Here is a 21,996-nt window from a genome sequence, read left to right on the forward strand (position 1 = left end):
ACCATTCTGCTGAGGCCGGTTCCGAGTTGAGTGACGTCTCTCGATGCCAGCAAGCTCAGTAAAGCTTATGAAGGCCTTAGACATGTATTCACCTCCCTTGTCATCCTGTAGTGCTCGCAGTTTGACTCCGAGTTGAGTCTCGGCCCAAGATTTGTAGACTTTGAAGGCTTCAAATGCCTCCGACTTAGCTTTCAGCAGATAAACGGCCCGGAAACGCGTTGCGTCGTCAATAAAGGTCATCCAGTACTTGTAGCCTGAGTGTGAAGCGACTGGGAGCGGTCCGTGAAGATCTGAATGCACTAGCTCGAGAGGAGAGCGATTGTGATTCAAAGAGGAGGGAAAAGGGAGGGAATGCATCTTGCCAGCGAGACACGGCTCACAGATAGAGTCAGGAGACGAGTTAGACTCGAGTTTGAGCCCGGACACAAGGTCCTTACTGATCATAGACTTTACATCAGCGTAGTTGTGATGAATGAAGCGACGATGCCATAGCGAGAGGTCAACCGGGAGGGTAGAGACAGAGAAAGCAGTCTCAGAAGTCACAGTTGAGCCATCAAGCTCAGCAGAGTTGTTGGAATGGATAGTGGCCGTGAAAAGCGAAATCCCTTTGCATTGGAAGTCAATAGATTGAGCGGAGATAGTGATATTGAAGCCCTTGTGTCGGGCAAGGTAGAGACATGATAGGAGATTACTCCTGAGGTCAGGAACATGAAGGACTCTCGTGAACTCGACCGCTCTAGTCTCTTTTCCATTCACCACCGGTTGAAAGACAACAGACCCTACACCAGCTGAATAGACAGTAGGTTAGAGTGTGAGCAAGCAGTCTACACTTGGTTGTTGATGGACTTAGAGATATCCGGGTGTTGTAGTCACATGATAGCTCAGTCATGTATGGATGAACTTCCCTGTGGACGCTTCAGAGGCCTTAGCTTCTTACAGTCTGTCCACAGGTGAGTACAAGTTACTAGAACACAATATAGCTTCTTACAGTCTGTCCACAGTTTGTCCTTGGGATTGCTCAGTCAGTTCCTATCCGATTGACTCGCTTATAGGCTCGTTAGGATCGCCACTGCAACCGCTATTGTTCTACGTTTAACAGGTTATGGGCCCCGGCTTCTAACGCTTAAAAAACGACTATTACTTTATCAACCTTCAAAACATGTTTTATTGCAACTTTTGACCATTTTCCCCTCTATATCTCAACTTCTATCCCTTCCCCTGCACTCACATCGACGTCTATGGCCTCGCAATTGCGCACACACGCTCCCTACGCATGGGACACCATTTCGACGCGTTTTGGCGCGTCTCCGACGCGTCTGAGAGCCCCGACATCGACCACAACTCCCTCTGGCAGCCATACACCCTCTCCACACTCTCTGGGACCGATTTCCGGCCCTAAGAACGCGTCAATCGCTTGTTCCTTCTGTGGGAGGGTAGGGCACATGCCTACGAGGTGCAGGAAGCGAAAGAATGCGAAAAAACGCGCTCAGGAGCACTCCAGACTGCCTGGAACATCTAAAAGTAATGTCAAAGGGCCACTTGGCCATCTGAGTGGGATAGGTGCAGCTCTTCCAGCTGTCAAGACACCACCCACTCCTCCTGGGGATGTTTCTACTGGTTCTGGCTCTCCTGGCTCTGATATTCCACTGAGAGCATCCGCTCTCGGTGCTTATTCCTCTCCCTCATCCTCTCCCTCATCATCTTCCCCAACATCCTCACCACTACAGCTTGATGCTGACTTTTTCTGGCTGGCTGATACTGGTGCTACATCCCACATGACTCCTCACCGCCATTGGTTCAAATCCTACTCCCCTCATCGCATCCCTATCCGCCTTGCTGACAACTCTACTGTCTATTCAGCTGGTGTAGGGTTGGTTGTCTTTCAACCAGTGGTGAATGGAAAAGAGACTAGAGCGGTCGAGTTGTTAAGCGTAGAACGATAGCGGTTGCAGTGGCGATCCTAACGAGCCTAGAAGCGAGTCAATCGGATAGGAACTGACTGAGTAATCCCAAGGACAAACTGTGGACAGACTGTAAGAAGCTACAATCGCTCCTTGACCTCTTACCACTACCTTCCTCTTTTGGAAGTCTCTAGTGCTAGAGTATAGTCGTAGCAATATATCCAGTATCATGCCCGCTCAACGCAAGAAACAGTCCGCACCGGCCCTTACGCCGCACCCGTCTCGTCCCCCACTCCAGGCGCCGTCACCGCCCGCCAACCCGAACGCCGCCCGCATCGTTTTGGGCGATCTCGTCCCGATGTTGGAACACAACATCCCCCTCACCACTTTCCATCTTGATTCTCATGAGAATCGAGCTATCGTCGACGCTGTCCGCAATAGAGGCATTGCCCCCGCGGTCGCCATCGCCAACGCCGAAGCTAGCGCACTAGCTAAAGGTAATGTCAAAGGGCCATCTGGCCACTCTACTGGGATCGGTGCAGCCCCTCCGGCTGTCAAGACACCGCCCAGAATCCCTACTCCTTCCCCTCGTGTGCCGACGCCCCCACCGCCGGTGCCCACTCGTCCTCCTTCCCCTCCTCGCGCACCGTCGCCTTCAGCTTCGGTGCTCTCCTCGAAGCGCCCTATCTCGCCAGGGTCTTCATCCTCCGGTCCCTCTGTCGCAGCCGTCTCGGTATGCGGCAGTGACGACTCTTCTATGGCCCTCGACTACGAAGACGCCACCACTCCCCGTCCCACTTCTCCTGCAGATGAGGAGCATTTGGACAGCAAAGAAAGCAAAGAAGTTATCATTAACGCTATCCGCACCGCTCTCGGTTTTTTCGAGGCGTTCGCAACTAAGGAATGGAAGACTGTCATCCTCGACGTATTCCCCACACTCATGGACGACGATCTCAACGACGTCCACAAATATTTCAATAGGAAGGCGCCCGAATTCCGCTCTCTCCTCCCCCCAGCAGTTGAAGCGCCTGCATCCGCAGTTGACGCACCTGCCACACGTGTAAATCCGCGGGACACACCGCCACAGGCTGACTCAGCCAAGTCCAAACCGCCGAAGAAGAAAGTCCGGGTCGATCCGGCCCCTTCTGACGTCACTCCCCCGGCAACGGCCACACCCATGCAGGTGGATGAGCCGGCCGCTCCACCCCCAGCGTATGGGAAGGCGCCCAAACCCCTTCCCGTTCCAAGTTCCAAGCGCGCGCCTGCACCCAAAGACGCCGCCCCCGTTTCATTCCGCGCTCCTTCGGCACCTCGCAAGAGACGCCAAGGCAAGCACACAGCACACGGCGCTTCGCGCCGTGCTATAATCCTGACGCCGCCTGCGGACTCCCCGGTCACTGCGGCCTCATTCACTCCCGAGGTTATTAATAGCCTCAACAAGCTCATCAAGAATGACATCAAGTCTGATGTCATTCTCACTCATGCATCGGTCGAAGGCAACGGCATCTGTATTGCCGCCTCCCGTGTTCCCTCCCCCGCCGAAATCGTGTTCGTGCTCAAGCACGTTCGGCGTATTTTCCCGAGCCCGAACGTCCCAATCGGCCATTCCCCCATCACGTCGACTTCATATTTGAAGATCGTCGACATCCCTCACGTGCTCGCTTCCTCTAAGGAGTGGGCGCTCAAGCAACACGAGGCGTTCATTAACGCTCTCAATAAATCCCCGGTCGGCGCTTCGCTGGCCAAACTTATCAAACACAAGCCGCGCTTCATGCGCGCCTCCCCTCATTCCGACTCGTGCTGGGCATGGATCGACATCCACGACACGGTGGCGGGCTCTAATGCCCGTCTCTACATTTCCAAGTTCATCTCTGTTGGTGGAGTGAACTGTCAGATCAAGGGCGCTCGCCCTCATTCCGGCTCCGTTCATTGCGCTCGTTGTCAGCGCTGGGGCCATCATTCCGACCAGTGCCGCGCCAAGTGCGCCCGCTGTTCCCTCTGCTCTGGTCCTCACACCGAGGCCAACCACTTCAAGTGCGTCGACGCTAAGCGCGTCGACGTGCGTCAATGCGCAAACTGTACCGCGGCAAAGCGCCCTGCGGACAAGCGCTCACATTCCGCTACGGACTCGAAGGTCTGTCCGTTCTGGAAAAACAGGTTCGATCGTGCATGGCTTAAACGCCAATTCCCCGCGCGTTCGACCTCTGGTGTACAGTGAACCGTCGCCGGGTTGGGGCGGGGATTCTGATGGAGAACTGGGAAGGTCGCGTAGCGGTACAGGAGGGAGAACGGTAGTGGTGAGGACAAGACTTTCTGAGGATCTAAAGTTACGTCAAGTATGCCTCAATTTTTCACTTTCATATTTGATATGTTTGATTTCGCAAAAGGGACTGCGTGTGCTCTAGCGTTCCAGTATTATGTAGGATGTATTGCCTGACTGCTTGGTTTTATCCCGGGGCCTCTTACGTATGTACTATTATCTCGATTTGTTTTGTTCTTTTTCTTTTTCTTTTCTCTTTCTCAATAGCGCTTGACCTCGTCGCGCTGGATACGGTTTTGTAGATAGAATACTGTAGTTCTGGGCCTCTGTAAACTGGCGAGGGTAGAAAGCCGCGGGAACGTGTCGTGACACCCGATGTATGAAGTAGTATTGAAATATACTCTGTTGATTACAAAAAAAAAAAAAAAAAAAAAACTACTCCCTTCCAAGCTTTATTGAGTTTTAATAACTTGTACTCACCTGTGGACAGACTGTAAGAAGCTAAGGCCTCTGAAGCGTCCACAACCTCACTATGAGAAGTGTGTCTTTATAGGCTATCCGGCTGGCTACAAAGGCTGGAAATTCTACAACCCAGTCACAAAGCGAACCGTGATCTCCGAGAGAGCTGATTTCGACGAGAGATACTTTCCGGGCACTTCTAAAGCCCAACTCGAGGCTGTCCCGTCATTTGCCTGCACACCAGAGTCACTACAAACTCCTAATGATACATTGTCATACTCGGGACTGCCACCTCTACAGGATGAAGGGGGTGATAATCACTTCCCTCCTGCTTGTCCTAAGACTCCCACTCCGTCCGCTTCAGTTCCTCCTGAAGAGAAGCCAGTTCTACCCCTACCACTTCCAGTAATTCCTCCATTCATTCCTCCTGTGATTCCTCCAGTCACTCCTCCACAAATCCATGCACCACTCCCAGTTACTCCTCCTACTGCCGGAGCCCCTCTTGAGCCCCCTCACGTTCCTAGACGTACTGGGCGAGTTCGGAAGCCTCCTGGTCAATGGTGGAAGCTCAAACAACCAGACTTAGCTGGTAATGACTCTGACTCTGATGACAAAGCTGCTCTGCTAGCTGACTCTGAGTACTGTGAAGTCGAGTTTGCTGGAGCCGTCTCGGGTGCTGATCCCCGGAGTTATAGACTAGCTATGAAGTCTCCTGACTCGGATTGCTGGACTGAGGCTTGCAACACTGAGATATTCAATCTCGAGGCTAACGGAACTTGGGAACTAATGGAACTGCCTCCAGGCAAGAAGGTAGTCAACTCTGGCTGGGTGTTCAAAGTGAAACGACTTGCTGACGGCTAAATTGAGCTCTTTCCACTCCACTCGCTCCGGGATCTGAGCTCTCTGACATTGTTCCTTCACTCGAGGAGCAGGCTGAGATGAAGTCAGTTCCTTATCTCAATGCTGTAGGTGCCCTTCAGTATCTGGCCACTATGACTCGCCCCGACATTGCCTATGCTGTCTCCTATCTCGGGAGGTTCAACTCGAACCAAGCTCCAGCTCACTGGCTTGCAGTCAAACATCTATTCCGCTATCTCATTGGCACTATGCACTACAAGCTAGTCTATCGAGCTAGTGACTCGGAGGAACTCTTTACTACCTACTCGGACGCCTCTCACGGAGCCTGCAAGGCTACAGGTCGAGCTACGGGTGGTTATGTGACTCTAGTCTCGGGAGCTGCTGTAGGTTGGTCTTCTAAGCGTCAGCCATTTGTGACTCTCTCGAGCACTGAGGCTGAGTTTGTTGCTGCCGTCGAGGCTGGCAAGGAGATCAAGTGGACTAGGAATATCCTGACCGAGTTTGGCTTTCCTCTGACACTCCCTTCGACTCTCTTCGTTGATAACAAGTCAGGAATCAGTGTAGCCAAGAATCCAGAGCATCACGGACGCATGAAGCACCTAGACCTGCGCTTCTACTGGCTCCGGGAGGCTGTTGAAGAAGGACTCATAGATCCTTTGTATGTTTCGACTCACGAGCAAGTGGCTGACATCCTAACCAAGGCTGTCGCAAAGAAGGTAGTTGAGTTTGCTGTTCCTCTATTAGGACTTGAGTAGACTGGCTGGATCAAGGGGGTGTGTTAGAGTGAGCAAGCAGTCTACAAGTGTAGTTGGTGGACTTAGATATATGCGGACGAGTTTAGTCACATGATAGCTTAGTCATGTATGGTTGAACTTCCCTGTGGACGCTTCAGAGGCCTTAGCTTCTTACAGTCTGTCCACAGGTGAGTACAAGTTACTAGAACACAATATAGCTTCTTACAGTCTGTCCACAGTTTGTCCTTGGGATTGCTCAGTCAGTTCCTATCCGATTGACTCGCTTATAGGCTCGTTAGGATCGCCACTGCAACCGCTATTGTTCTACGTTTAACAGGTTATGGGCCCCGGCTTCTAACGCTTAAAAAACGACTATTACTTTATCAACCTTCAAAACATGTTTTATTGCAACTTTTGACCATTTTCCCCTCTATATCTCAACTTCTATCCCTTCCCCTGCACTCACATCGACGTCTATGGCCTCGCAATTGCGCACACACGCTCCCTACGCATGGGACACCATTTCGACGCGTTTTGGCGCGTCTCCGACGCGTCTGAGAGCCCCGACATCGACCACAACTCCCTCTGGCAGCCATACACCCTCTCCACACTCTCTGGGACCGATTTCCGGCCCTAAGAACGCGTCAATCGCTTGTTCCTTCTGTGGGAGGGTAGGGCACATGCCTACGAGGTGCAGGAAGCGAAAGAATGCGAAAAAACGCGCTCAGGAGCACTCCAGACTGCCTGGAACATCTAAAAGTAATGTCAAAGGGCCACTTGGCCATCTGAGTGGGATAGGTGCAGCTCTTCCAGCTGTCAAGACACCACCCACTCCTCCTGGGGATGTTTCTACTGGTTCTGGCTCTCCTGGCTCTGATATTCCACTGAGAGCATCCGCTCTCGGTGCTTATTCCTCTCCCTCATCCTCTCCCTCATCATCTTCCCCAACATCCTCACCACTACAGCTTGATGCTGACTTTTTCTGGCTGGCTGATACTGGTGCTACATCCCACATGACTCCTCACCGCCATTGGTTCAAATCCTACTCCCCTCATCGCATCCCTATCCGCCTTGCTGACAACTCTACTGTCTATTCAGCTGGTGTAGGGTTGGTTGTCTTTCAACCAGTGGTGAATGGAAAAGAGACTAGAGCGGTCGAGTTGTTAAGCGTAGAACGATAGCGGTTGCAGTGGCGATCCTAACGAGCCTAGAAGCGAGTCAATCGGATAGGAACTGACTGAGTAATCCCAAGGACAAACTGTGGACAGACTGTAAGAAGCTATATTGAGTTTTAATAACTTGTACTCACCTGTGGACAGACTGTAAGAAGCTAAGGCCTCTGAAGCGTCCACAGGGAAGTTCAACCATACATGACTAAGCTATCATGTGACTAAACTCGTCCGCATATATCTAAGTCCACCAACTACACTTGTAGACTGCTTGCTCACTCTAACAACAGGATGACAAGGGAGGTGAATACATGTCTAATGCTTTCAAAAGCTTTACTGAGCTTGCGGGCATCGAGAGACGTCACTCGACTCGGAACCGGCCTCAGCAGAATGGTCTTGCTGAACGGGCTAATAGGACTATGGGAGAGAGGATCACTGCTATGCTCTCGGAATCTCGGCTACCTGGTTCTTTCTGGGGTGAATGTATCTCGTCTATGGTCCATGTCTGGAATATGCTCCCTACTGCTTCGCTTTCGGGCACTACTCCCTTCCAAGCTTTCTATAAGCGAAAACCTGATGTCTCACATCTCCGGGTATGGGGGTGCATGTCATATGTCCATGTACAACGAGATAAGCGCAATTCTCTCCAACCTCACTATGAGAAGTGTGTCTTTATAGGCTATCCGGCTGGCTACAAAGGCTGGAAATTCTACAACCCAGTCACAAAGCGAACCGTGATCTCCGAGAGAGCTGATTTCGACGAGAGATACTTTCCGGGCACTTCTAAAGCCCAACTCGAGGCTGTCCCGTCATTTGCCTGCACACCAGAGTCACTACAAACTCCTAATGATACATTGTCATACTCGGGACTGCCACCTCTACAGGATGAAGGGGGTGATAATCACTTCCCTCCTGCTTGTCCTAAGACTCCCACTCCGTCCGCTTCAGTTCCTCCTGAAGAGAAGCCAGTTCTACCCCTACCACTTCCAGTAATTCCTCCATTCATTCCTCCTGTGATTCCTCCAGTCACTCCTCCACAAATCCATGCACCACTCCCAGTTACTCCTCCTACTGCCGGAGCCCCTCTTGAGCCCCCTCACGTTCCTAGACGTACTGGGCGAGTTCGGAAGCCTCCTGGTCAATGGTGGAAGCTCAAACAACCAGACTTAGCTGGTAATGACTCTGACTCTGATGACAAAGCTGCTCTGCTAGCTGACTCTGAGTACTGTGAAGTCGAGTTTGCTGGAGCCGTCTCGGGTGCTGATCCCCGGAGTTATAGACTAGCTATGAAGTCTCCTGACTCGGATTGCTGGACTGAGGCTTGCAACACTGAGATATTCAATCTCGAGGCTAACGGAACTTGGGAACTAATGGAACTGCCTCCAGGCAAGAAGGTAGTCAACTCTGGCTGGGTGTTCAAAGTGAAACGACTTGCTGACGGCTAAATTGAGCTCTTTCCACTCCACTCGCTCCGGGATCTGAGCTCTCTGACATTGTTCCTTCACTCGAGGAGCAGGCTGAGATGAAGTCAGTTCCTTATCTCAATGCTGTAGGTTTTTTTTTTTTTTTTTTTTTTGTAATCAATATAGTTTATTTCAAAACTACTTAAAGGGTGCCATGACGCGTTCCCCGTACTTTTCATCACCTGTACTTAACTACTCTACGCGAAAGTATCCAGCTGACAAGGTCGAAGCTAAAAGAGAAAAAGAAAAAGAAAGAAGAGACTGTTCGAATCTGGATACAAGTACAGCTAAGTAAACAAAGAAACAGAAACGTTCATACACAAGATAAAAGAAAATCATCCGTCTTCTACCTCTTTTCAACACCGCCTGCGTAACAGGCTTGATCTCTCTCATCGCCGCGTAGAAGATATCTCCCCATCCGTCATCTATCTCCCACACATTCCAATGTCTTACGAACTCGATCGACTCGTGCAAGAAGATTGGTCCAACTAATGGAGGAAGCCTCTTCTCCTTTCTCCTTTTATTCTCCGCATCTCTAGCCAACTCTAACTCTCTCCTATACGCTGGCCAGCTTTCGTCTGCGTGTCGCGGAAGTTCCGGTGGTTCGAAACTAAACGCTTGGGGATTATCTTGGAGGAACAGAATAAGTCCACGTATAGTAGTGATACCATCCAAGTCATAATGATTGATCCGCCTCACGAACAGAGGACAGACCATTAGTAGATGTTGTCGCGTCTCAGGTGATTTGAGGTCGCATTGACATGATTTGTAGGGTTCCTTAGGGAAGAACCTTACTCTATATTCCCCTATCGGTGCATGATTGCATATGACTCGCATAAGACGAGCGAAGAGCGGCGAATTGTTGGCAGCTTTGACTCCTTGGTAAGTTTGGAACCACGGTCCGCCTTTTAGGTGACTTGGAAGTACTTCGTTGCCTTCCTTGTCAGTAATGTCATACCAGCTATTACCTTTGAAGCAAGACTGGATATGATAAGAAGAACCTTGTATTTGCGAGCGGACCGAAGGTCCTGAGCGCGTTCCTATACCATCCAAAGACGGAATGTGTGGTGGCGGCTCGCTTGGATTGTTCCCGAGTCTTGAGCGCGTTCCTATACTACCCGAAGGCAGCATGTGTGGTGGCGGCACGTTGTGTCCTTGCGAGCGGACTGGAGGTCCTGAGCGCGTTCCTATACCATCCAAAGACGGCATGTGTGGTGGCGGCTCGCTCGGCGTGCAGACTCCTTGGAAACCGATTTGCCATAAGTAAATGGCGTCTCGCGTAGTTTTCTGCCTCGTGTAGTGATACGAAGCAGATTGAGGGAAAGAAAGAGAGCGCTCTGTAAACGTCCTTGCGGTCTCCGCTGAATGATATGCTCTTTGAGCCAACGGCTGTAACATTCCTGAGTCCTCTGTATAGGTACCCGGAGCCGTGGCCCATGATTTGTTAAAGCCTCGCACTTCAATGTCGACCTCTGGGAAGTCTGTAGCAATGGCGTCAAAGGCTAAGGATACAGCAATGGACAGCTGTGATCCGAGCGGTTTGGAGTTCGTTGACATCAAGTTTTTGACGATCAACTGGGACGTGGTGTAAAGGACGACCTTGGAAATAGGCCATCCCTTTTGAAGCTTCTTATGTGCTTTGATTAATGCCAGAAATGTAGACCATCCGACAATTGTTTCATCGTTGACCCGCCTTCCGGCGGCCCTCGTTTTAGAAGTTATGGCTTGTCCTTTGAAGACTGTGACAAGCGCGATATGCGAGTGGGTTCGATGCGGCACGGGCACGCTCGGATCGAATTTGTGTTTGACGCCTGCTGTGAACAGATGCAAGGCGTTCGGTTCCGTTACGGGAGCAAGGTTCAGTTTGCTGTGGTATTCGTCTCTGTCTTTGCGATTCTTTGGCATGAGAACGAATTTGACTTTGTCTGGATGTCGGTCCACAAGCCGATGTCCAGGTTTGATGTGTTCAGAGAGGGGGTCGAAGATTTCTGAGGAAGGGTTATCAATCACCGAGTCAAGCGGAGACTTGATGACTTTGCGGATCGTCTTGGACTTGCGTTCCAAGGCGTTGGGATGTAAGGTAGATCCTTTGGCTTTTCGCCGCTCTAATAGTGAAAGAACGGGATGGTGCGGGTGAAGCGTGTTGATGCGGATGACCGATCTCTCAAACAGCTTCTTGAGTTGGAGGTGGAGAGGCATGAGACCAGCCACGGCCGACATGGCTCCCATGGGGGAAGTTCTGAACGCGCCTGTAATCCAGCGCGCCCCTTGATTATGTGTGAGACGGAGCATCTTGATATTAGATTTAAATGCTCTAGTTCCCGGTTTGTACCAACAGCGTAGTCCAAAAGTCGCTATTGGTTGGATGCACGAAATGTAGAGGAGGCGCTTTTGTTTTGGCGTCAATCCTCGGTTGGAATTTCCAAGCGACTTCATACAACGAACTGCAGAAACCGACTTGGTGGAATAGAATTTAACGTGATCGCGAAAGGTCAAATTACGATCAAACATGATTCCGAGATATCTCCACACATCTTTGGGAACGCATGGAGATTCTCGAGTGAAAGGGGCCACACCCAAATTGATGCTAGGGTTTGGCGAGTTTTTGTTACGGGTGGAGTCCGCAAAATTGAACAATTCCGTCTTTGTGTGTTCCATAACCAGGCCGAAGTCCTTGAAAATGGAAGTCATTTGGGCATACGCCTCTTTTAGAGTATCATGAGTGTCCATTCTACAATCCCCGGTAGCAACAAGAAGTCCATCGTCTACAAAAGAAAGAAAAGAGATTAAAGGAAAATGAATACGGTCCTCCTCGTCTTTGACCCATTTGTCCAGTAAATGAAAACATGGCGCTATATACAAAGCAGAGAGTATAGGCGACAATGCGCTACCTTGTCCAACTCCTACATTACTATCAAATGATGGAGAAGTGATATTGTCTATGGAATATTGAGTCTTTCTTCCTACTAGATAATTCGAGAAAAAAGAAACTACGCTAGCCGAAAATCCAAAATGTTTGAAAATTTTTGAAAGAACGTTGTGATTTAGAGAAGGAAAGAATTGTGCTACGTCAAAAGCCAAAACTGAAGTCACCTTTTTCTTTGCCCACGCCGTACGAACATGATGTGTTAGTGCGACTGCTGCATCCTCAACCGATCTTTGGAGTATACCTCCTGTTTGACAAGGATGAATGACACCGGCTTCAATACTCTCGAACTGAAGCCTCCGCGCGATCATTTTTTCAATAAGTTTCCCCATTGTATTGAGTAGGACGATAGGCCTGAACGATTTGGCCTTGTCGTATGACGATTTACCCGGTTTCGGAATGATCACCGAAATGGACTGTTTGAAGTGTTGAGGCCAATACCCAGTATCGAAACAGGCATTGGCTATCTTTGTGACAAATTGGCAGACTGTATCATCTGTCGCAAATCGCTTCCACAATCTCCAAGAGACGTGGTCTGGCCCAGGTGCCGTGTTCTTGGCACAGTTCTTGAGCGCGTCATGAAATTCTTGAACAGAGAACTTCACCCATTCTCTCTCCTCAAACTCCTCTAACTCCCTATACATGCTACTCATATCAACCTCTCTATTGTCCGCCGCATTGTATGTGTTATGTAGAGTTTCAAACAACTTTTCCTCAGTGTTGCACGAATTCCCCTCACTATCCAGAATTGCCTCCACCGCTGGCATCTTCCTTTCTCTAGTCCATGGCATCAAATCCCATGGTCTCTTCCTGTCACTTGCCATACTATGAATTTGTTTATCAAAGTATTGGCGCCTCACCACACGTAAAGTCCTCCTCATCTTATTACGCATTTCTCTGTTTCTAGGCCCACCATTCTCTCCCATCTCCTGATAAACCTTCTTGCATTCCTCATTCCACCACTTCTTCCCGTGACGGCTTGGTTTTCTTTCCTCCGAGTACTCCTCCCACGCTCTTTCGAACGCATTAGATACTCTTCCCATAGTCGCTTCCAAATCCTCAACTGTTTCAGAAACGTTCTCAATCATTCTGCCTAAGTCTCCGCATATCTGTGTCACGTAGTCATCCTCTTCTTCCGACCACGCTTCTATCTTTCTTTTACACCTCATCTCCGGCTCGCTCCCCGAAATCGGCACCTCTATTTGAAGAGGTCGGTGATCCGACCCCCACCTCTCTCTGTCATCCACTTTGATTTTATAATGGAATCCTTCTTGGTTAAACAAGGCCGCTGATGCTACGACCAAGTCAATAACAGATGCTCGCGACTCCGCATCGTCGGGTATCCTCGTTGGTGTTCCTCTGTTAACGGGGTGCACGTATTGAATTTCCAGGTCTGTGAATAGCTCCTGAAGCCTCATGAAGGGAGAAGAGGGCCTGATTTGATTGACCGCTCCTTCGTCCCATGTACGATCTTGGATATTGAAGTCCCCTGCACACAACGATATCCGTGGCAAAGTCTCAATGATTCGTCTAAGTTCATGCACCGCCGCATGTGTTTCCCCATCATTGTATACATTGAGGATGTTGAACTCGTGAGGTATACCTCTACGAGGTTGAGGAATGTGCAAAGTGACTAATGATGTGTCACGGTGTTTAAGGATGTCTGACCGGAGTTGTGGTTTGAAAATATCCAATCGTCTGTTGATGTAAGTGAGCACTCTCCTGGCTGCTCTATCTTCATCTCTGTTGTCGAAAGCTTCCGTGAAAGGACGCCACGAGTTGTGTAAAGGAGGGCCGCACGCCACGTCGCCCTCCTTGTTTTTGGTAGAAGGTTGCCTCCTCACACCCTTCCACCCCGGCTCCTGGAACATGATTATGTCCACATATCCGGCACATTTGTCCAACACGATAGAGGTGGTTTCCCAACTCTTGCGCGCATTGAAGGATAAAATAGTTAAGAATTGTAATGACCGTGGTGCAGATTGTTTAGGTCTGCTAATAGTATTAATGTCTCTTTCTTTTGTACAATTCATTCAGAGGAAGAGGGGATTTCGATGATTTGCTCGTCATCGAGTTGACGTGCTTGGTGGATGGTTCGGCGCCTGTTGTCGCGCTTCTCTCTTTCAATAGCCATGTCCGTAGCGCGTCTTTGATCGTGCCACAAAATATTGTTTTGGTGTCGCTTGTACGTACACTTGGTGGAGTCGGCTGTGTGATTACCTTTGCAATTGATGCACTTTATCTCGTGCTTGCACTCTCCTGTCCAGTCTTCCTTCTTCCTTGCCGCTCCGCAACATGTAGCAAACAAGGTGTGGTTCTTGGTCATGTGAGGTTGACCGCATCGGGCGCACAGTTGATGACTGAGGCGACACCGGGATGTTCCATGGTTCCACTTCCAACACTTCTGACACTGTGGAACGAATTCTCTCTGTCTAGCATACTCTACTTTGATAAGCTTGCCACGAATATGATATACTTTATTGACTAAATCTTTCGTACGCGACCCAGTCTTCGAATCCCAAACATCTACAAACGCGACTGCCATGTCCCTTGATCCTCGAGATCGGACAACAGCAGGTTTTCTAACACATTCCAAGCCACGGAATTGGTCAACAGACCCCATAGCTTCAATCACTTGATCACCCGTAAGGATATCTTCCGGGCGTTTGTTGTACTGGCTAGTGAAATAATCGAACCCTTTCAGAATCAAGTGGGCTACAGACTGTGGTGCATTGGGCAGATCATTGTCCCCTTCAGGGAGTTCTGCTTCCAACGCTTTGTATAATGACTCTCTTATCAACATGAACCCCTGTTTGTTAGGTACTAAGTTAAGATAAAAGTGGACGACATTCTTGAACAAGCGGCCATTTTGGACCCTCATCTGCGATTTATGGAATACTAGATACCTGTTCATGGCATCCACTACTTTCCCCATGTCACCAAATCGTTCTGGTTGAACGATATGAGAAAATGCAAACTGAGCGGACTTCCGATTGAGTCCACCCGTAATTCCTTGGGCGGCTTTTTGGGCCGCGAGCGCCTTTCTCGACTTTGGCACTATAACTTCGTTCGAACTAGGTGGCGTATTGACCACCGGTGCTACCGCTTGCAAAGCATCCTCTATTTTCATCCCAGGATACTTCTTCATCAATGCATCTGCCCATCGTATAGTCTCTTCCATGACGATAGGAGCGGGAACGGTTGGCGCCGCAGACTGTTTAGCTGCCTGGGCATAGGATTTGGGAACGACATGTGTAGCGAACGCACGCGCGTTATTCTTCATTTCTGCGCTCCTTGATTGAGAATTCGGCTTGGAGTGCATGGGAACAGGAGGAGGACCAGAACGAGTTCCATGTTCTGCTGTGGTGGATGCCCCTGACTTACCTGGGGCACCTTTACCGCTCTTGGGCGGGTTCGGCGGGGCGTTACTCCCGCTAGCGTCTCGAGACCTGCCGGCAGCAGGGACTGCACTGGTGGACGGGGCGTTACTCCCGCTAGCGTCTCTGCCCTTAGCTTGCCGGCTGGAACCGGACTCGGGCATACGGGGCGTGACTCCCGCTAGCGTCTCATTAGTTGCTGTCGGCTTGGTAACCACCGACAGCTTAATTGGCATATATGAAGTGACTGGCTTACCTTGTTTGCCAGTCTTTGAGGGTTGGACCAGCGGTTTGGGAACCGCGCTGATCTTGATGGGAGATGCGATCACCGGCGAGGTGGTGACCGGGTGTTGTGGAGTAGGGGGAGGAGGGGAGGCCTTTTTCTTTCCTTTAACGGCGGCCGGGATCCTCGGAGGTGACACATCGACTTCCATGGGAGTCGGTGCGCTTGCTGGTGTGGGGATGGGGGTCGGTGCGAACTTGACGTTCTTCACCGGCGGGGGAGGGGGAATATCGACTGGGGTGTGATATGTTGCTGCTTCTCTAATAACTGACGCGATGGACTCATGTCCAACCTTGACTTCAGCCCACTCAGAGTTGATAAGCCTGCCCACGAATTTGGCTAGTTCAAAGGCGATAGCGTCCGGGTTGGTCGCCATCCTGGGTGTGATACGGGCCATACTGTTTAGGATCCCATTCAGGTTTTCTCTGAAGCCCGCAACTTGGTCCTCAGAAAATGTCCACGGCTCGGATGGAAGGTCGGGCGACGAGCTCCGTATCTCCGCATCTACTATCTCGCCAACTATCTCCTTAGATTTGTTGACATTGTCCTCGAATTGATTTGATGACATGCTGACGCCTGTCATGATATGGCTGTCCAAGTCATTTGCCGCTCGGACTTTGAGCGCGTAAGCTTTGGCCTCGGTAATTTTCATTACCCGGGGCGTAGTTGGGGTCTTGTCCAAATCGGGCAAGACCTCGTGGGTTCGGGGAGGTGTACGCGCGTCCCTCAACGCTGGGTGGTCGAGGAGCGCTGGAGAAGGGGTGGGGAGCCCGTACGTCGACGGAGACGCATCAATGGGAGATGGGAGTGGCGGAGTGGTCATGAGTTCCGCTGGTGGTGTTGAAAACTGATTCCAGAGGTTGGAGTCAGTCTGGCTTGGTACAGCGGCGGCTTTTGCATCGTCGTTTTCTTCGTCGCTATCCTCTACAACTTCCTCTTCGTCCGAGTCATCTTCGTATCTCCTCCTAAAAGCTCTTCTCTCTTCTATAAGTTCCTCAAGCTCTTTCTCGCTCTCCTGCGATGTGGGAATGATCTCTAGTTCTGCTCTTTCCATGAGTGTCTTCTCCTTTGCGGCGTACTCTTCGAGTCCGGCTGTGATGTGATTCTTTCTCTTTGGTTTAGGTGACCCAAGAGACTTGATAGAAGTCTTAGCAGCACTGAAAGCTACTGAGATTCTTGAGCGAGTGCTACGTTTGGAAGTAGAACTGCGGAGTGAACCCGATGGTGACGACGGGCAGGAAGGGCGGGCGGGGTACGGGCGATCGCGGTGATCGTCCATACTTGTGAGCACTGGAGGGGTCGCGAGTTATCAAGCGTTATCCCTTAGAAACAATATGTATTCCGACTAAAAAGCACGTCCACACCAATGTCCCAAAGGGGAAGGTGGTGGTAAGAGTTCAAGAAGGAATACTCAATGCTGTAGGTGCCCTTCAGTATCTGGCCACTATGACTCGCCCCGACATTGCCTATGCTGTCTCCTATCTCGGGAGGTTCAACTCGAACCAAGCTCCAGCTCACTGGCTTGCAGTCAAACATCTATTCCGCTATCTCATTGGCACTATGCACTACAAGCTAGTCTATCGAGCTAGTGACTCGGAGGAACTCTTTACTACCTACTCGGACGCCTCTCACGGAGCCTGCAAGGCTACAGGTCGAGCTACGGGTGGTTATGTGACTCTAGTCTCGGGAGCTGCTGTAGGTTGGTCTTCTAAGCGTCAGCCATTTGTGACTCTCTCGAGCACTGAGGCTGAGTTTGTTGCTGCCGTCGAGGCTGGCAAGGAGATCAAGTGGACTAGGAATATCCTGACCGAGTTTGGCTTTCCTCTGACACTCCCTTCGACTCTCTTCGTTGATAACAAGTCAGGAATCAGTGTAGCCAAGAATCCAGAGCATCACGGACGCATGAAGCACCTAGACCTGCGCTTCTACTGGCTCCGGGAGGCTGTTGAAGAAGGACTCATAGATCCTTTGTATGTTTCGACTCACGAGCAAGTGGCTGACATCCTAACCAAGGCTGTCGCAAAGAAGGTAGTTGAGTTTGCTGTTCCTCTATTAGGACTTGAGTAGACTGGCTGGATCAAGGGGGTGTGTTAGAGTGAGCAAGCAGTCTACAAGTGTAGTTGGTGGACTTAGATATATGCGGACGAGTTTAGTCACATGATAGCTTAGTCATGTATGGTTGAACTTCCCTGTGGACGCTTCAGAGGCCTTAGCTTCTTACAGTCTGTCCACAGGTGAGTACAAGTTACTAGAACACAATATAGCTTCTTACAGTCTGTCCACAGTTTGTCCTTGGGATTGCTCAGTCAGTTCCTATCCGATTGACTCGCTTATAGGCTCGTTAGGATCGCCACTGCAACCGCTATTGTTCTACGTTTAACAGGTTATGGGCCCCGGCTTCTAACGCTTAAAAAACGCGTTATTTACCACTTTCTATCATTTTCCCCTCTATATCTCACCTTCTATCCCTTCCCCTGCACTCAAATCGACGTCTATGGCCTCGCAATCGCGCACACACACTCCCTATGCCTGGGACACCATTTCGACGCGTCTGAGAGCCCCTACATCGACCACAACTCCCTCTGGCAGCCATACACCCTCTCCACACTCTCTGGGACCGATTTCCGGCCCTAAGAACGCGTCAATCGCTTGTTCCTTTTGTGGGAGGGTAGGGCACATGTCTGGGAGGTGCAGGAAGCGAAAGAACGCGAAAAAACGCGCTCAGGAGCGCTCCAGACTGCCTGGAACATCTAAAAGTAATGTCAAAGGGCCACTTGGCCATCTGAGTGGGATAGGTGCAGCTCTTCCAGCTGTCAACACACCACCCACTCCTCCTGGGGATGTTTCTACTGGTTCTGGCTCTCCTGGCTCTGATATTCCACTGAGAGCATCCGCTCTTGGTGCTTATTCCTCTCCCTCATCATCTCCCTCATCCTCTCCCCCATCCTCACCACTACAGCTTGATGCTGACTTTTTCTGGCTGGCTGATACTGGTGCTACATCCCACATGACTCCTCACCGCCATTGGTTCAAATCCTACTCCCCTCATCGCATCCCTATCCGCCTTGCTGACAACTCTACTGTCTATTCAGCTGGTGTAGGGTCTGTTGTCTTTCAACCAGTGGTGAATGGAAAAGAGACTAGAGCGGTTGAGTTCACGAGAGTCCTTCATGTTCCTGACCTCAGGAGTAATCTTTTATCATGCCTCTACCTTGCCCGACACAAGGGCTTCAATATCACCATTTCCGCTCAATCTATTGACTTCCAATGCAAAGGAATTTTGCTTTTCACGGCCACCATCCATTCTAACAACTCTGCTGAGCTTGACGGCTCAACTCTCACTTCTGAGACTGCTTTCTCTGTCTCTACCCTCCCGGTTGACCTCTCGCTATGGCATCGTCGCTTTATTCATCACAACTACGCTGATGTGAAGTCTATGATCAGTAAGGATCTAGTTTCTGGGCTCAAACTCGAGTCCAACTTGTCCCCTGACTCTATCTGTGAGCCGTGTCTAGCTGGCAAGATGCATTCCCTTCCTTTTCCCTCCTCTTTGAATCACAATCGCTCTCCTCTCGAGCTAGTGCATTCAGATCTTCACGGACCGCTCCCAGTCGCTTCACACTCAGGCTACAAGTACTGGATCACCTTCATTGACGACGCGACGCGTTTCCGGGCCGTTTATCTGCTTAAAGCCAAGTCGGAGGCATTTGAAGCCTTCAAAGTCTACAAATCTTGGGCCGAGACTCAACTCGGAGTCAAATTGCGGGCTCTACAGGATGACAAGGGAGGTGAATAAATGTCTAAGGCTTTCATAAGCTTTACTGAGCTTGCTGGCATCGAGAGACGTCACTCGACTCGGAACCGGCCTCAGCAGAATGGACTTGCTGAACGGGCTAATAGGACTATGGGAGAGAGGATCGCTGCTATGCTCTCGGAATCTCGGCTACCTCCTTCGTTCTGGGGTGAATGTATCTCATCTATGGTTCATGTCTGGAATATGCTTCCTACTGCTTCGCTTTCGGGCACTACTCCCTTCCAAGCTTTCTATAAGCGAAAACCTGATGTCTCACATCTCCGGGTATGGGGGTGCACGTCATATGTACATGTACAACGAGATAAGCGCAATTCTCTCCAGCCTCACTACGAGAAGTGTGTCTTTATTGGCTATCCGGCTGGCTACAAAGGCTGGAAATTCTACAACCCAGTCACAAAGCGAACCGTGATCTCCGAGAGAGCTGACTTCGACGAGAGATACTTTCCGGGCACTTCTAAAGCCCAACTTGATGCTGTCCCGTCATTTGCTTGCCTACCAGAGCCACTACAAACTCCTAATGATACATCATCACACTCGGGACTGCCACCTCTACAGGATGAAGGGGGTGATAATCACTTCCCTCCTGCTTGTCCTAAGACTCCCACTCCGTCCGCTTCAGTTCCTCCTGAAGAGAAGCCAGTTCTACCTCTACCACCTCTCCCATTGATTCCTCCAGTTATTCCTCCTGTGATTCCTCCAGTCACTCCTCCACAAATCCATGCACCACTCCCAGTTACTCCTCCTACTGCCGGAGCCCCTCTTGAGCCCCCTCACGTTCCTAGACGTACTGGGCGAGTTCGGAAGCCTCCTGGTCAATGGTGGAAGCTCAAACAACCTGACATCAGCAAAAAGTCACACAACTTATGCAAACTTATGAAAAAGTTGCCTTATGCTTGCCTTATAAAGACCAACTTAAGGCACATAAGTCTCCAAAATAGCATAAGTTCATAATTTTCATAAGCCAGACAAGAAGTTTACACATAAGTCAGACATTAGTTCATAAGTTTATCATAAATTCATAAGTTGGATACAAAGAAAGCATAAGCACAGGACATTTCATAAGTCAGACCAAAGGTTAAATCACAAGTCAGACAAAGTTTCATAAGTTTATTGACAAGTCAAACAGGATCTCATAAGTGAATAAGTTAGATAACAAGGCAAGCATCAAAGCATTATAAGAACATTATGCTGTATGTCTTGTTCTACTACTCATAAAATTCCGGAAAAATCACGACAAATCTTAGAATATTAAAAGAACAAGAGTTTATATGTATGTTTGTATCGGAAAACATACCCATTATGGAGATATCAAGATTCCACCATGGGGTGGGAGGTCATTGTCAACTGCAGATAGACCCGTCGTAGAACCTGCTCTACTAACTGGAAAATTCTGGACAAATCATGACAAATCTTAGAATATTAAAAGAACACAAGTTTATATGTATGCTTTTGTTGGAAAACATACCAGTTATGGAGATACAGAAAAACATAACAAGAATGCCATGTTTTCTACTGGTTCCTGTGCCGACTTTGATGATTGAAGAGTATAAGTATATGCTTTCAAGGTCCAGGAATTCGAATCTGATTTTAGATTTATTATCTGATCAATATTTGAGGAGCTACAGCGCAATCTTGTGTTTATCATATGTTAAATGTGCAATATTTCAATAGGCTTTCATCCAACAAAGAATCTAATTAGATATTCGAACTCCCCAACCTCGAAACTATAGGAATACACTTTTAGATCATTAAAATCCATGCAGAAATGACCTGAAAATATCTCCTACCTATGATTTGAGAAACTTTGACTCGAAAATCCCCAGTCCAGCAGTCATGTGACATCATGTGACATGTTGAACTTCTGTTTCGAGCACGACGTTGATCTTTCCTCATCACCACCATCATTCCCCCCTCCCCATCCTCTCCCTCCCCCTTTCTTGCCCTCCAGGCCTGTAACTTAGTAAGTAACATCCTTATTACCTTCCTAGCTCTCCCCCAGCTGATTCTCAGCTTGATTAGGACGCTTTTTTGCCTTTTTAGGCCGCTTTCTTAGGGCTATTTTGGGAGGGTTTTGAGAGGAGATGTGTCAGATATTCTCCAAGTTTGCTGTAACGCGTTACAATGTGTCACAGCACATAAGTACAAGAAGGCCGTTGTAATGCATTGTGGCACTATAGTCATTTATAGTTAGACTGAGTTACATTTATGTGCACAATTTTGCTGAAACGGATAATGGCTTGATTGTGACAAGGTTACTACCTAAATTGGGCAGGCAAACGCGTTATTATCAATTTATTTGATTTTTACTATTTTCGGAATTTTCCGACATGTGAAAATGATATGTGGATGAGTTTTGGGGGGATCTCTAGTCTTTGGTGAGTGCTTTTTGACTCTTCATCTTCTCATACTCATTTGTTACTTTTAGAATCACATTTCTCATCATTTTCCCCCCATTTTCCATTTCTACTCCCCTGGCTGCTGTCATATCCCTCTTGTCCGCTTTTTTCAGGGTCTATTTCCTCTTTAGGAAGTCTGTATTATACATGATGTATTGTATTTACTATATGAATATAATTCTTTGTTCCTTATGCATTATGATGTTCCTTATAATTGAGCTTATACTCTCTTACATCTTCTTACTGTCTTAAGTACTTACTTATGCAACTCAAGATAAATCCTCATGACTTATGATAATCTTGAATCTTATGACCATATTGTGACTTATGTACTCATGATTTACTTAAGTATTGCA

The 21,996-nt window shown here is 49.2% G+C and overlaps 3 protein-coding genes across 3 annotated transcripts; 2 read left to right on the forward strand and 1 right to left on the reverse strand.

Moving 5' to 3' along the window:
• Window positions 1-1,238: 1,238 nt before the first annotated feature.
• On the forward strand, window positions 1,239-1,943 carry AGABI2DRAFT_117942 (hypothetical protein; the record flags this gene model as incomplete). Its single annotated transcript, XM_006460949.1, has 1 exon — window positions 1,239-1,943. One exon carries the CDS (start codon window positions 1,239-1,241, stop codon window positions 1,941-1,943), a length of 705 nt encoding a protein of 234 aa, XP_006461012.1.
• A 1,573-nt stretch (window positions 1,944-3,516) lies between these two features.
• AGABI2DRAFT_43497 (hypothetical protein) lies at window positions 3,517-4,089 on the forward strand (the record flags this gene model as incomplete). Its single annotated transcript, XM_006460566.1, has 1 exon — window positions 3,517-4,089. A coding segment is annotated over one exon (573 nt), but the record flags the coding sequence as incomplete, so codon positions are not given.
• Window positions 4,090-13,928: 9,839 nt separating this feature from the next.
• On the reverse strand, window positions 13,929-14,342 carry AGABI2DRAFT_45146 (hypothetical protein; the record flags this gene model as incomplete). The annotated part of the gene is made up of 1 exon (XM_006460567.1): window positions 13,929-14,342. A coding segment is annotated over one exon (414 nt), but the record flags the coding sequence as incomplete, so codon positions are not given.
• Between the last annotated feature and the right edge of the window lie 7,654 nt (window positions 14,343-21,996).

This window comes from Agaricus bisporus, assembly GCF_000300575.1.
Source record: "Agaricus bisporus var. bisporus H97 unplaced genomic scaffold AGABI2scaffold_5, whole genome shotgun sequence".
In the NCBI taxonomy this organism is placed as follows: Eukaryota; Fungi; Basidiomycota; class Agaricomycetes; order Agaricales; family Agaricaceae; genus Agaricus; species Agaricus bisporus.